Below are 15,044 nucleotides of genomic sequence, written 5' to 3' on the forward strand. Positions count from 1 at the left end.
ATCAACACTTTTTTCTACCTAATATACTTTAGAGGTTTTGCAGCAGAGTGTTGAAGGGAATGCTTTAAATTCCTGAGATCAGTTTTCACATCATATTTCAAACTCATTTATACTTTATTTTTCCACTGTAAGCAGAAATTGATGGGGAGAATGACAGGATTATAAATATTATTTTGATTTTAACTTCACTCACTATTAAATCATAATAAGTTGGAGACTGAAAAAAAAAGGTGGAGAGAGACAGAGAAAGAGATGCTGGCTGGAAATTATTCTAGAGAATTCACAGAGATTAATGAAAAACTAAGATGAGAGTTGCTATTATCTAGTTTACATGTTATTTGTAGTAATAAATGTCTGGCCAGGTAACCCGCATCTATTTAATTCAATGCACTACAAAGAAAGTGAAGTTGCACAGTGGTCATGTAACCCTCATAAGTATATGTGGTAGGGATTATCATTTAGATTTACAAAGTATGGAAATTTAATGAGGGTGGTTGAGTGGCTATTAGCAGTCATGACTTTTTCCATCTATTGACAAAATGCCTATCATGGGCATCTCTTTGCCTGAGAAATGGAGTGTAGATACAGCTCTTCAGATGTCTATGATGTGATAGTGCAGGGATGTTGTCCATTCGTCAGCAGAGGCCTGTGTGAGGAAATTATGGATCTAAGTGGACTGTATAATGGCATCTATGAACAACGTCAACAGAGAGACAATTAGAGGTATGTCTAATACAAAGGGCTTTCTGTGAGCAACAAAAGTTACCCAGTAATCTTCCCTGATCCTCTTGTGGTTTATCTTTTTTTTCCAACTTTTTTTATTGGACATTTTATTTATTTGCATTTCAAATGTTATGCCCTTTACTGGTTTCCCCTCTGCAAACCCCTATCCCATCCCCCTCTCCCTGCTTTTATGAGGGTACTTCCCCACCTACTCACCCACTCCTACCTCACTGCCCTGCCATTCCCCTACACTGGGGCATTGAGCCTTCACAGGACCAAGGACCTCTCCTCCCACTGATGCCAGATAAGAGCAGATTGTTTTTTACTCTGAAGGTGTCTCAGTCTAGCTATCTCTAAAACAAAATCTTGTCCACTACAGTTCCTTCAGCTTTAGTTTACCTTTTCTGATTAGTTTCCTTTGGAAAATGCTTCAGTCTCTTCTAAGCATTGAATGGAGATGTGCAACATCACATCTTTGTGATCTTTCAGTTGTTAATAGTATCCGTTGAGATTAATGAGATCACTTTCAGCTTGTTTATTCTTTTTATACTCAATACGTCACTTCCTGCATTCCAAATTCTGTATTCTTTTTTTAAATACAGGGTTATTGATAGAGATTAGTTATTTTTCCATAGAGTGAAATTGCATCTCCTAAGCTTAATAAAACACACACACACACACACACACACACACACACACACACACACACTTCATTACTTCATTCTTCACACTGTGACCTAATGATAGTTTTCTAAGCACAGGTTATATTAATCAAACCATTCGTAATTTTAAAAATAATATATAGAAACCCACTGTTCATAGAGGGAAACTCAAATACCCCAGCCTGAATTTCAATGTTCTTTGAAAAAATAGAAAAGTTTATTTGTTCAGTCTCTGCTCTAGTCATACCTATCATACACTCAAGCCAGATGTTGCACCCTGTCTTCTGATTGAAACCTATGTCCTCTGTTACTTTGCCTATTGTATTGTTTTTGTTCAACTCTTCCCTTTTCCACTGGAGTTTTACACATTTTTTCAATTCATTTGCTTCTGTGCATTTACATTTTTTCGGCTCTGGAATCCTAGCTAAGAATGCCTCCTCCATTTTACCGTGATCACTCATGAGTTTTGCAATAGTCTCTAGTATAGGCCTTGCTGTTTATAAAACCTTCCGTATCAAATCTACCACTGTAGTATGTCTCTTCTTTGTAAAAATTGTTGTCTGCACACTTTCTGTGTTAGTTATCTTACCATAGCTGGGACCTGAATGCCTGAAGAAAAATTCAAAGGGAAAACCTGTTTATTTGGCTCATAGTTTCATTCTTGAGAGTCGGACTCCATTGCTTAGGGCCTGGGGTGATGGTGACACAGGATATTATGCAAAAGGAGATTGCTCTCCTCAGAGAAACAGAGAGAGAATGCTTGCGTTTATCAGCTTCTATTCATCCATTTTTTCAGACTGTGTGATGATCCAACGTACATTTAGGTCAGTTCTCTCCACCTTAGTCAATCCTTCTGAAAAGTCCCCACAGACACAGTGGTGTGCTTTACCATTAATTTAGTTTCTTCTAACTTTTTCTTTTTAACATTTCTGTTGTACAGCCCTCTGTATCAGCACAGTTACCCTAAGAGGTAAGCACTACTGCACTGTCTTCCTTTTGACAAGGAAACTATGGGCCAGAGAGGTACTTAGTTTGCAGGTCATTAGTGCACCTGGGCGCACTAATTTATGGCAAGGCAACAAGAGTCTGGAGAACTCTGGGTATTTAGACTATAACATTTACAAAATGCAAGGGTTGAACCATGGGTTCAAGGTCTTTACAAACCATCCTCATTTCCTGCTGCCAAGATCCCTTATGTATGAAACATTTCTTAATTTCCCAGTTTAGCAATTTATTCTTGATCTTCTGCTTGCCTATGCTGTTGCTTTCACCTGCAGTGTCCTTTCTGACCAGAGGGATCAAACGTTACTTGCTCAAAATGTTACTTGCCCCAGGAAAGCTCCCTAAACCTCTCTGCTTCTCTTAACCATCTCTTTTGGGTTTCTAAACTATTTTAATTTGATGATATTTAAAGGTGTGTGGTATGTGTGTATGTGTGTGTAAAGAGGTGTGTGTGTGTGTGTGTGTAAAAACAAGCTTTATTTTATCATTTTAAGAAAGTGACCCATTTAAAATGTTGTATTCCCATCCTAGAATATAAATCTTGTGAATATAAGTTTTTTTATGACAGCTAGCTCAGTGGCTATATGGAATCTTAAGCTCTCCAGAAACTTTTCTACAAATAATGATTATGAATGTGTACTAATTCCTTCTAGTACAGTTTTTAATTGACTTGAATTCGCTGCATTTTGGCAGTTGACAGTTCTCCAAATGATCTCAGGACTCTGTGCTCTCAGCACTGTGAGTGATGTGCAGGCACTTTGCTCCTACCTGCTTACCTGCATTTATGAATGGTGGACAAACCAACAAGGTAACAGAAGTCTCAACTTCAGGAGTTTTTTTTTTCTCAGACCCCAGGAGAAAATTATCTCTGCATGTCTAGACATTATCGCTTATTTCATTCAGTATGAAATCGCACCAAATGCACACAGTGGTCTTCTTTGAGAAACATCTCAGTATTATTTGAATCTGTGTTAAACACACACACACACACACACACACACACACACACACACACACACACACACACACACATTTTCCCTTATACTCAGGATAAGTTCTTGGTGTTTTCCAGAGTGTGATATCCGAGTACCAAGATAAGTAAAGTTTATACAGACATCAATGTTGGTTGATGATCTCATAATCATTTTGATACTTTTCATGTATGTGATTGTAGATTCCTTAATAAATTGTAGTAAAATGGAACAATGTCAGTGTAATGCCATTACAATCCATCCTTATCCTTGGCTACCATCAGAGAAAAAGAGAGATACTAACTGTACTGTAATAGCTGATATTTTCCCCTATTGTCCTTACCAGGGCTACATCTGGCTTTCCCCATCCTCTTCTGTCTGCTTTCAGTTCATCACTTCCATGTACACTTTTCTCCACTTCATCTCTATGAGAATAAGAAACGGGATTTCTGCAAATTCTTCCTGGGATTTTGTACATCACATAATACTGATATAAGCAGTGAAGATATTTTCCCACTCAAATGTCTGTGACATGTATCTTTAATATAGTTTCTTATAATTTAAGGCACTCTCTTCAGCATTGCTTACAGGTGGAGCTTGGAACACTGAAAGATTTAATGAGAGTCCTGGGGCCCCTGGAGATGATTATCTTGAGACTGCTTTAGATAATAGAAAATGTGAATTTATGGGTCTCTCATAGAATGCCCTGTCCAGCAAGTGCTTTCTAATTTCTGAGATTTGATATGGACTTCTGTGGTTTATTGTTTTTTATGAATATCTGGAAATGGCTGAAGATAAATTATTTAAAAAATCTTTGGGTACAATAGGCTCTGTGGGGCATATTTATTTTTTGACTTGGGAACTTCACCAAGTCCTTCAGCTTTCTGCTAGTGTATTTTCATGGTAAAGGAATGAGTATTATTTCTGGGGAAAACAAGCCAGTCAGGAAGAGATAGAACAAGAGATATAATCCTTGCCATACATTTCTCATACGGCAACTGTGTTTCAGAATACATTGCTTATAAAATATATAAACTTTCATACTATTCCTTGCTTAGTGTACTTTTTATTTTACCTGTAAATGGTTTCTAAATGTCGATATCAACATCAAATTCTTTACCACTTATGGTATTATCAATCACATCTTATCTTCACTATTAATTCTTATAACTTCAGAATGTACAGCAAAACAGTCAATGCATTATTTCTTTCACAAACGAAATTAATGGCTGAGTGAATGGCTGTCTTCAAAGTGCTTGATAAACAAGACTGAGAACCTGAGTTTGATCCCCAGCATCCATGAGAAGAACTGCGTGCCCCTGCTCATAGTACTAGCACTATAAAAACTCCCTGGAATCCATTGGCCAGATACACAAATCTACTTGTAGAGTTCTAAGTCAATGAGAAATACTAATGAGCTCCTATGAAAGTAGCTTGTTTCTTATCAATAATGCCCAAGGTGACCTCTGGGCTACACACACACACACACACAATGAACACACGAACACACATATACAAACACACTCACACTACTAAATGAGTTTTATTTTTAAACTAAAACACAACATATAAATGGTTAAAATACTTATTTTTAAAATAAAATTTTAATTTATTTTAACTAATACAGAAAAGCTAAATAGTTTCATGACTATGGATTTTTATGTGATTTGGTGAAAATACATAATGTGTACATTATATATTAATTTAAACATTGATAACTCCTCAAACATCCATCACATCTTTAAATTACATAATTACCAACTAAAAAATTAAAGGCCTTCATTGTAGAATTTCCACATACACATATGTCATGCTTTGGTGATATCCACTTTTTCCTCTTTCAGGTATTCATCTTCTCTTCTGCCCTACCTCAGTACTCTTCCCAGTAACTAATAATCCCTCTTTATTTTCAGACCACTTTTAAAAATAGTTTCTGCATATGAGAGAGACCATAGGATGTTTTCAATAATGTATTAGGCTCATTACAATTCTTCTCATTGCATGTATTTTTTCCTGCACACCACAGGGTTTGTAGAGACTGAATAATACCCTATGGTGCATATACAAAACTTTTTCTTTATCCATTCTTCTGTAGATAAGCTTCTAGGATAAATATTGGTACGATAAAGGTAGTTATGCAAATGGGTCTTGTGTGATAACTTCACTACCTTTAGATCTTTGTACTGAAATGGTATGTCCAGATGACTCAGACATATATAGAATTCCATATTATTTTATGTGGTGGTTGTGCTAATGTACGTGAACAGTATGTCTTAAATTCCATCAATTTTTCTACAAATTAGATAATTTCTTTACCAATGAATAAGATTCTATTGTGCATAAGTGTGATGCTTTCATTATTTTTGCTTTTAAGACTTACTATATGTGAATAAACTTTTACTCTCTTCAGATACACCAGAAGAGGGCATCGGATTACATTACAGATGGTTGTGAGCAATCAGGTGGCTGCTGAGAATTGAACTGAGAACCTCTGGAAGAACAGTCAGTGCTCTTAACCACTGAGCCATCTCTGTAGACCTGTGTTATGCTTTCTTAATTCACCGATGTTCTGATAATCCTCCATACTGCTTCATGTCTAGACTACTATGCACAGTTCAAAAATAAACATGTGCTTCCAAGAATCTCTGTGGTCTTCTGAATTAGAATCCCTTGAAAAAATACTAGAGTGGTATGGATAGATCATATGGTAATTCTATTTATTAAGTGTATATGTGTGCATATGGGTGTGTGTGTGTGTGTGTGTGTGTGTGAGAGAGAGAGAGAGAGAGAGAGAGAGAGAGAGAGAGAGAGAGAGAGGGAGAGAGAGAGGGAGAGAGAGAGGGAGAGAGGGAGAGAAATGCAATAATTCATTTTATAAAATACTCTCCAGCATTTGTGGTCATTTATTTCATTTCTCTTTTTTATTTATGTTTCAAATGTTATCTGTTTTCCCTGTTTCTCATTCCTAACCCCCCTATCCCATCTCCCTTCACACTTCTTCTATGTGGGTGTTCCCCGTCCCAAAATACCAACTCCTTCCTGCCTCCCTGCATTGACATTCCTGTACAATGGGGAATCCAGTGTTGGTCTCCTCCCATTGGTGCCAAACAAGGCCATCCTCTGCTACATGTACAGCTGGAGCCATGGGTCTGTCCATGTGTACTCTTTGGGTGGTGGTTTAGCCCTTGGGAGCTCTGGTTGGTATTGCTCTTAGGGAGTTGCAAGCCCTTTCAGCTCTTTAATCCTTTCCCTAACTCCTCCAATAGGGACCCTATTCTCAGTTCAATGCTTGGCTGCTAGCATTCCTCTCAGTATTTGTCATGCTCTGGCAGAGCCTCTTAGGAGACAGATATACCAGGCTCCTCTCAGCAGGCACTTCATGGAATCTGTATTACTGTTTGAGTTTGGTATCTGAGTATAGGATGGATCCCTGGGGCAGGCTCTGGATGGCCTTTCCTTCAGTCTCTGCTCCAATTTTTTTCTCTGTATTTCCTCCTATTAATATTTTATTCACCTCTTTTAAAAAGGATTAAAGCTTCAGTACTATGATCATCCTTCTTGAGCTTCATGTGTTCTGTGGATTATATCATTGATTAATCCAAGCTTTTGGACTAATATTCACTTATCAGTGAGTGCATACCATGTGTGTCTATTTCTAATTGGGTTATCTCACTCAGGATGATATTTTCCAGTTCTAGCCATTTGCCTAAGAATTTCATGAAGTCATTGTTTTTGATAGCTGAGTTGTACTCCATTGTGTAGATGTACCACATTTTCTGTATCCATTCCTCTGTTGACAGGCATCTGGGTTCTTTCCAGCTTCTGGTTATTATAAATAAGGCTGCTATGAACATAGTGGAGCATGTGTCCTTGTTATATGTTGGAGCATTTTTTGTGTATATGCCCAGGAGTGGTATAGATGGGTCTAAAGGTAGTATTATATCCAATTTTCTGAGGAACCTCCAGACTGATTTCCAGAGTGACTATACCAGCTTGCAATCCCACCAGCAATGGAGGAGTCTTCTTCTTTCCAGCATCCTCATCCAGTGTTCCTCATCCTTGCCAGCATCTGTTATCACCTGAGTTTTTGATCTTTGCTATAAGATGCAATCTCGAGGTTGTTTTGATTTGCATTTCCCTGATGACTAAAGATCTTGAACATTTCTTTAGGTACTTCTAAGACATTTGATGTTCCTCAGCTGAGAATTCTTTGTTTAGCTCTGTACCCTGTTTTTAATAGGGTTATTTGACTCTCTGTAGTATAACTTCTAGAGTTCTCTGTATATATTGGATATTAGCCCTATATTGGATAAAGGATTGGTAAAGATCTTTTCCCAATCTGTTGACTGCCAGTTTGTCCTAAAGACAGTGTTCTTTGCCTTGCAGAAGCTTTGCAATTTTATGAGATCCCATTTGTAGATTCTTGATCTTAGAGCATAAGCTTTTGGTGTTCTGTTCAGGAAGTTTTCCCCAGTGTCCATGTGTTCGAGGCTTTTCCACCCATTTTCTTCTATGAGTTTGAGCATATCTAGTTTTATGTGGAACTTCTTGATCCACTTGGACTTAAACTTTGTACAGGGTGATAAGACTGGATCAATTTGCATTCTTCTACATGCTGACCCCCAGTGAACCAGCACCATTTGTTGAAAATGCTTTCTTTTTTCCATTGGATGATTTTAGCTCCTTTGTCAAAGATCAAGAGGCCATAGGAGCGTGGGTTCATTTCTGGGTCTTCAACTTTATTCCACTGATCCACCTGCCTGTCTTTGTACAAATACCATACAGTTTTTGTCACTACTGCTCTGTAATACAGCTTGAGGTCATGGATTGTGATTCCCCAAAAGTTCTTTTATTGTTGAGGATAGTTTTGCTATTCTGTTTTTTTTTTTTGTTGTTGTTGTTGTTTTTCCAAGTGAATTTACAAATTGTTCTTTCTAACTCTATGAGGGATTGAGTTGGAATACTGATGGGGATTGCATTGAATCTGTAGATTGCTTTTGGCAAAATTGCCATTTTTACTACATTAATCCTGCCAATCCATGAGCATGGGAAATCCTTCCATCTTCTGAGATTTTGTTCAATTTCATTCTTCAGAGACTTGAAGTCCCTGTCACAAAGATCTTTCACTTGCTCAGTTAGTCACACTGAGGTATTTTATGTTTTTTCTGACTATTGAGAAAAGCGTCATTTCCCTAATTTCTTTCACAGACTGTTTATCCTTTCAGTAGAGGAAGGCTACTGATTTGTTTGATTTCATTTTATAACAGGCCACTTTGCTAAATTGTTTATCAGGTGGAACTTTTGGGGTCAGTTAAGTATACTATCATATCCTCTGCATATAGTAATATTTTGACTTCTTTCTTTCCAATTTTTATCCCTCTGACCTCCTTTTGTTGTCTGATGGCTAAGATTTTGAGTACCATATTGAATAAGTAAGGATTGTTTCAAATTTCTCTCCATTTATTTTGATGTTGGCTATTGGTTTGCTGTATTTTGCTTTTTTTTTCTTATTAAATTCGGTATTTCTTATTTACATTTCAAATGTTATTCCCTTTCCTAGTTTCCTGTCCATCAGCCCCCTAGCCCCTCCCCCTCCCCTTCTATATGGGTGTTCCCTTCTCCATCCACCCCCCATTACCACCACCCACAACAATCCCCTACACTGTGTGTCCAGCCTTGGCAGGACCAAGGACTTCCCCTTCCACTGGTGTTCAAACAAGGCTACTTACTGCAATGTATTTTGCTTTTACTATGTTTAGGTATGGGCTTTGAATTCCTGATCTTTCCAAGAATTAGCATGAAGGGGTATTTCATTTTGTTAAATGCTTTCTCGGCATCTAATGAGATTTTAACATGTTTTTTTTCTTTAGATTTGTTTACATAGTGGATTACATTGATGGATTCCCTTATATTGAACCATTCCTGCATCCCTAGGATGAAGCCTACTTGATCATGATGGATGATCACTTTGATGTATTCTTGGACTTGGTTTGTGAGAATTTCACTGAATATTTTTGCGCTGATATTCATAAGGGAAATTGGTTTGAAGTTCTCTTTCTTTGCTGGGTCTTTCTGTGGTCTAGGTATAAGCATAATTGTGGCGTCATAGAATTAGTAGGGTAGTGTTCTTTCTGTTTCTAGTTTGTGGAATACTTTGGACAGCATTGGTATTAGGTCTTCTTTGAAGGTTTAACAGAATTCTACACTAAATATATCTGTTCTGGGACTTTTTTTTTTGGTTGGGAGGCTTTTAATAACTGCTTCTATTTCTTTAGGAGTTATGGGAACCTTTAGATGATTTATCTGATCCTGATTTCACTTGGGTATCTGATATCTGTCTAGAAAATATTCCATTTCATTCAGATTTTCCATTTTTATTGAATATAGGATTTTGTATTAGGATCTGATGATTTTTTGAATTTCCTCAGATTCTTTTGTTATGTCTCCCTTTTCATTTCTGTTTTTGTTAATTTGGATACTCTCTGTGTGTCCTCTGGTTAGTCTGGCTAAGGGTTTATCTATCTTGTTGATTTTCTCAAAGAACCAGCTCCCGGTTTGTTGATTCTTTCTATAGTTCTTTTTGTTTCTATTTGGTTGATTTCAGCTCCCAATTTGATTATTTCAAGCCATCTACTCCCCTTGGGTGTATTTGCTTCTTTTTGTTCTAGAGCTATTGGATGTTCTGTCAAGCTGCTAATTTATGCTCTCTCCTGTTTCTTTTTGGAGGCACTCGGAGCTATGATTTTTCCTCTTAGCACTGCTTTCATTGTGTCCCATAAGTTTTGGTAAATTGTGCCTTCATTTTCTTTAAATTCTAAAAAGTCTTTAATTTCTTTCCTTATTTCTTCCTTACCAAGTTAGCAATAAAGAGAAAGTTGTTCAACTTCCATGAATATCTGTGTTTTCTATTGTTTTTGTTGTAATTGAAGACCAGGCTTAGTCTGTGGTGATCTGTTCTTCTTGTATCTGTTGAGAACTGTTTTGTGACTGATTATATGGTCAATTTTTGAGAACGTACCATGAGATGCTGAGAGCAAGGTATATTCTTTTGTTTTAGGATGAAATATTCTATAAATATTTGTTAAATCCATTTGGTTCATAACTTCTGTTAGTTTCTCTATGTCTCTAATTTCTGTTTCATGATCTGTCCATTGATGAGAATGGAGTGTTGAAATCTCCTGCTATTATTTTGTGAGGTAAAATGTGTGCTTTGAGCTTTAGTAAGGATTCTTTTATGAATGTAGGTGCCCTTGCATTTGGAACATAGATATTTAGGATTGAGAGTTCATCTTGGCAGATTTTTCCTTTGATGAATATGAAGTGTCCTTCCTTATCTTCTTTGATAACTTTTGGTTGAAAACTGATTTTATTTTGCTATTAGAATGGCTACTCTAGCTTTTTTTGGGGGGACTATTTGTTTGGAAAATTGTTTTCCAGCCTTTTACTATGAGATAGTGTCTGTCTTTGTCACTGAGGTGTATTTTTGTATCCAGCAAAATGCTGGGTCCTCTTTATGTATCTAGTATGTTAGTCTATATCATCTTTTTATTGCGGAATTGAGTTCATTGGTATTACGAGTTATTAAGGAAAAGTGATTGTTGTTTCTTGTTATTTTTGTTTTTAGAGGCATTTATTTTTTTCATAATGAACTCAATATTGTTTCAATGGCCAAAAAGAATGAACACATTTTTTTCACATACTTATTTGCAGTTTTTTTCTTATTATTTTAAGAAATGCTTGATTCATTATTATGCAGGTTATCTGTTTTATATTTGAGTTTGTTTTAGTTTGCTCTGAGTATTTTTTTATTGACTATAGGTACCAATCTACCATTAGATATTTAGTGGTCAAAATTTTAGCATACAAATTATTTGAGTGCTTCATTCTCTGATCTATCAAATGAATATTGAGAATAAGAAAAAATCTCTATCCTTTCTTACTGTGAAGATCCTCTACATATAAAATGCTTAGCATAATTATTTGTACTAAGGGACATTAATAGAAATATTGGTTGTAATTATTGTAGTGATTGTCAAACCAACCCTCCAATAAAGGACCACAAGTGTTCTGAAATTAGGGGTAGCAAGAGAACTAGTATACCACAAGTCATTGGGCTGAAGAGTCAGTGTAATCCCATGACTACCTACATCAAGGGCACTAGTCAAGTGTGACACTTGTTCTGTATTTCCATTCTTGGAGACATCGATGCCATTTTTAAATTCTACTTCACTGTGTAATTTTAAAACATTCATGTACTGCCTTCTTATGCAATGATTAAAATGTATATTTCTGTTATTTAAATTTTAACTTAACATAAAGTTTCACTTCATGCTCCTTTGGGCTACTTGATGGAATACACTAAAGGTGGAAATTGAAATACTTATTGATAAATATATAGAGAATGAATGAAACTAGGTTTAGCTTTTATACTTTAAGTACATTATTTAGTACAATTATCAAAGTAACTTAGAAATAATTGTTCTTAGCAAATTTTCATAGTATGATGTACTAAATAGTAAACAAATCCAAATGACTGTGCATGAACACCCAAGAGAAAAGAAAATAATAAATTGATCTCTTGAGAATTGATAGGATCTTGGGAGCTTACTTCTTGTACCCAGTGAATTGAATCGCTCAGTAGCTACCACAGGAAATAGTAATGTTCCAGTATACCTCAGAATTCACATATGAATCTTTAGCATCTTTGGAATTTATCCCCGAAGGAGACAAACGCTGAAAGATGACTATATAACCATGCAATCTTTCTCATTTCAAGGTAAGACTTTGGCTTTTTATAATGAATCTGGCTGAATGGTTTTAATGTATAAACTGAAAAAAATATTTATGTACTCAAAATAAAATTGTCTTAGCTATGGGTTGAGTATCTATTATGTTGTTTTCACACTGATTGGATAGATATTTCACATATGGTAAAACAACATTTTCTGTTTCAAATATATTAAAAATATCTAACCATTTTCAATAGATATTTTTTGATAGTTTAAAATTCCTGTATAGTTGGTATATGAAAAATAACTTTATTTATATAGGAAAATCTTACACAATACCTGTTAAAAAAAACTTTACAAAAAATTTCAATCATTTCTAGTATAAAGGAGTCTAAGATTATTTAACTTCAGTATAATATATCTGTTAAGTAGTTGGGTTCCAATTATTAAGGTTCTGATTCTGATTTTTAAAGGCTATAAATAACATCAAGTGAAATAATGTCTTTCAAAGTTATTAAAATAGTGATGAAGATAATATTTTAGGCAAATATAGTATCAGATTTAAAATCAATATATATATATATGAAAATATGGCAATTTTATAAGTTACTGATTTGCATCTATGTGTAATCCTTAGATTCATGCTTATTTTAAAGAGGTATGTAAATAAATTAGCTGCTACTTAAGTATTTCTTATAAAACTTTATGCATTCATCTTTTACAACACAGTACTGATTAATTTTGCTATTCTAATCAATTTATATGTTTATTTTTGCTTGAAGGAAATGGTAGAAGAGTATAACATGTAAACAAACAGGCTTTTATGAGAGGGAAGTTTTTAGGTGTATTGTGCTAACCACACTAAAGTTGTAGTGTCAACCTTGCAGGCAAGTAAATACAGTTGCTTTTACATTTTCAAATATAATTGCATTATTTGTATATTAATGAAAATGAAACTAGCCATTGATAAATCCCTTCCTGCAATTTCTCCATCACAGCCTTGATCTGGCAGCACTACACTGTCCCATGGCTTTCGTGGAGAATGGGAACCATACTGCAGTGACAGAGTTCATTTTATTGGGATTAACAAATGACCCAGTCTTTAGAGTCATCCTCTTCACCATCATCCTGTGCATCTACCTGGTGACTGTGTCTGGGAACCTCAGTACCATCCTTCTCATCAGAGTGTCTCCTCAGCTCCATCACCCCATGTACTTTTTTCTCAGTCACTTGGCTTCTGTTGACATAGCCATCTCTTCTTCTGTCACACCAAATATGCTTGTCAACTTCCTGCTGGAGAGGAGCAGTATCTCCTATACTGGATGTGGTATCCAGCTTGGCTCAGCTGTTTTCTTTGGTGCTATTGAATGTTTCCTTCTGGCTGCCATGGCTTACGATCGTTTTGTGGCAATCTGCAACCCACTGCTTTATTTAACCAAAATGTCCACACAAGTCTGTATGCAGTTGCTTGTAGGGTCTTACATTGGTGGGTTTCTTCATGCTTCCTGCTTTACATTTTCCTTTGTTTCTTTTCTTTTCTGTGGTCCAAATAGTGTCAATCACTTTTTCTGTGATTTTACTCCGTTAGTTGAACTCACCTGTTCTGATAACAGTCTCCTCCTAATTCTTGATTCATTTTCTGCTGGCTCTATCATTGTGATCACAATGTTGATCATAGCCATTTCCTACACCTACATCCTCATCACCGTCTTGAAGATGCACTCCACCGAAGGTCGACACAAGGCTTTCTCTACATGCACTTCCCACCTAACTGCAGTCAGTTTGTTATATGGTACAGTCACATTTATTTATGTGATGCCCAAGTCCAGCTATTCCACGGACCAAAACAAAGTGGTGTCTGTGTTTTACATGGTGGTAATCCCCATGTTGAACCCCCTTATATACAGCCTCAGGAATAATGAGATTAAGGGTGCTCTGAAGAGACAACTTGGTGAAAAAAATGTTTTCTAAGAGACATTAGTTATTTTGAAAGACGTCATAGAATAATGCCTCTTTGATATAACATTATATGGAGTTTTCTTGTTGAAAAGTGTTAATATATTATTAGCTTTTCAATAAATATGGGGGTTCAAGTTTCATGTAATATAGAACACCAGCTTTTTAATAAAATCAAGTTAAATTTTAAATTCAGGGCATAAATCTAATAATATAAATATAAATTGCTAAACATACTTTTAAGTTACATTAGCATTTCTCAAAATTGTTCATATTTAGGCATGTTACAGATTTGATATTAATGGTTCACAAAATCTCACATAATTGGCAAAAACCTGATAGCTTTCACGTTTTCTTTGGAATGATGAAGACATTTAAACATTGAAACTAATTGCAGTCCTTTACTTGAGCCATGTCATAAAAGAGATAAGAGATAAGAACTTTTCTGTCTTCTTTATTGTCCAGGATCTGAGTGGCTTTGTCCAACCATATCCCTACCATGAGGTACAGAAACAGAAAGCATCGAAACACTCCACTCACCAGGGACTGAGACCTGTAAAACTGTCTGTCATGAGTGACCTGTTTCTTTTTATAAGTTAATTATCTTAACTATTTGTTATAGCAACAGAAACCTGGCTAATATAGATTTCAATCATTCAGGCTGTGTTTGAGTTAACACTTAGTTATCTTTTGATAAATCTGATAAATATATCTATCCTAAGAGGGGGGATCAAAACAATCATGGGAGGTCAAGGGAGAAGGAGACCTGGGAGGGAGAGAGGAGGAAGAAGAAATAAGGGGAGCAGTATCAGGTACCAGAGGGGACAGGAGAGAGATACAGAGGATCAAGGAATCAAATAAAAATATGTAGTAGTGGGGAATGAGGAACCGAGGGTCACCACTGGAGGGTCTAAGATGCCAGGAAATTGAAAGGCTCCAGGATCTAATGGGATGCCTTTAGCCAAAATGGGTAGAAAATGGGGAGATAAAACCTGTTGAGA

At 36.0% G+C, this 15,044-nt stretch overlaps 1 protein-coding gene across 1 annotated transcript; it reads left to right on the forward strand.

The window, feature by feature from the left end:
* Nucleotides 1–13,113: 13,113 nt before the first annotated feature.
* Nucleotides 13,114–14,058, forward strand: Or5p81 (olfactory receptor family 5 subfamily P member 81). The gene has a single exon (NM_001000227.1). It carries the CDS (start codon nucleotides 13,114–13,116, stop codon nucleotides 14,056–14,058), a length of 945 nt encoding a protein of 314 aa, NP_001000227.1.
* The last annotated feature ends 986 nt before the right edge of the window (nucleotides 14,059–15,044 follow it).

The sequence above is a fragment of the Rattus norvegicus genome, chromosome 1 (genome assembly GCF_036323735.1).
Source record: "Rattus norvegicus strain BN/NHsdMcwi chromosome 1, GRCr8, whole genome shotgun sequence".
NCBI classification, from domain to species: Eukaryota; Metazoa; Chordata; class Mammalia; order Rodentia; family Muridae; genus Rattus; species Rattus norvegicus.

What these genes read in the sequence shown, in the direction of transcription:
- Or5p81 (NM_001000227.1), top strand. Translation starts at nt 13,114, where the DNA reads ATGGCTTTCGTGGAGAATGGGAACCATACTGCAGTGACAGAGTTCATT.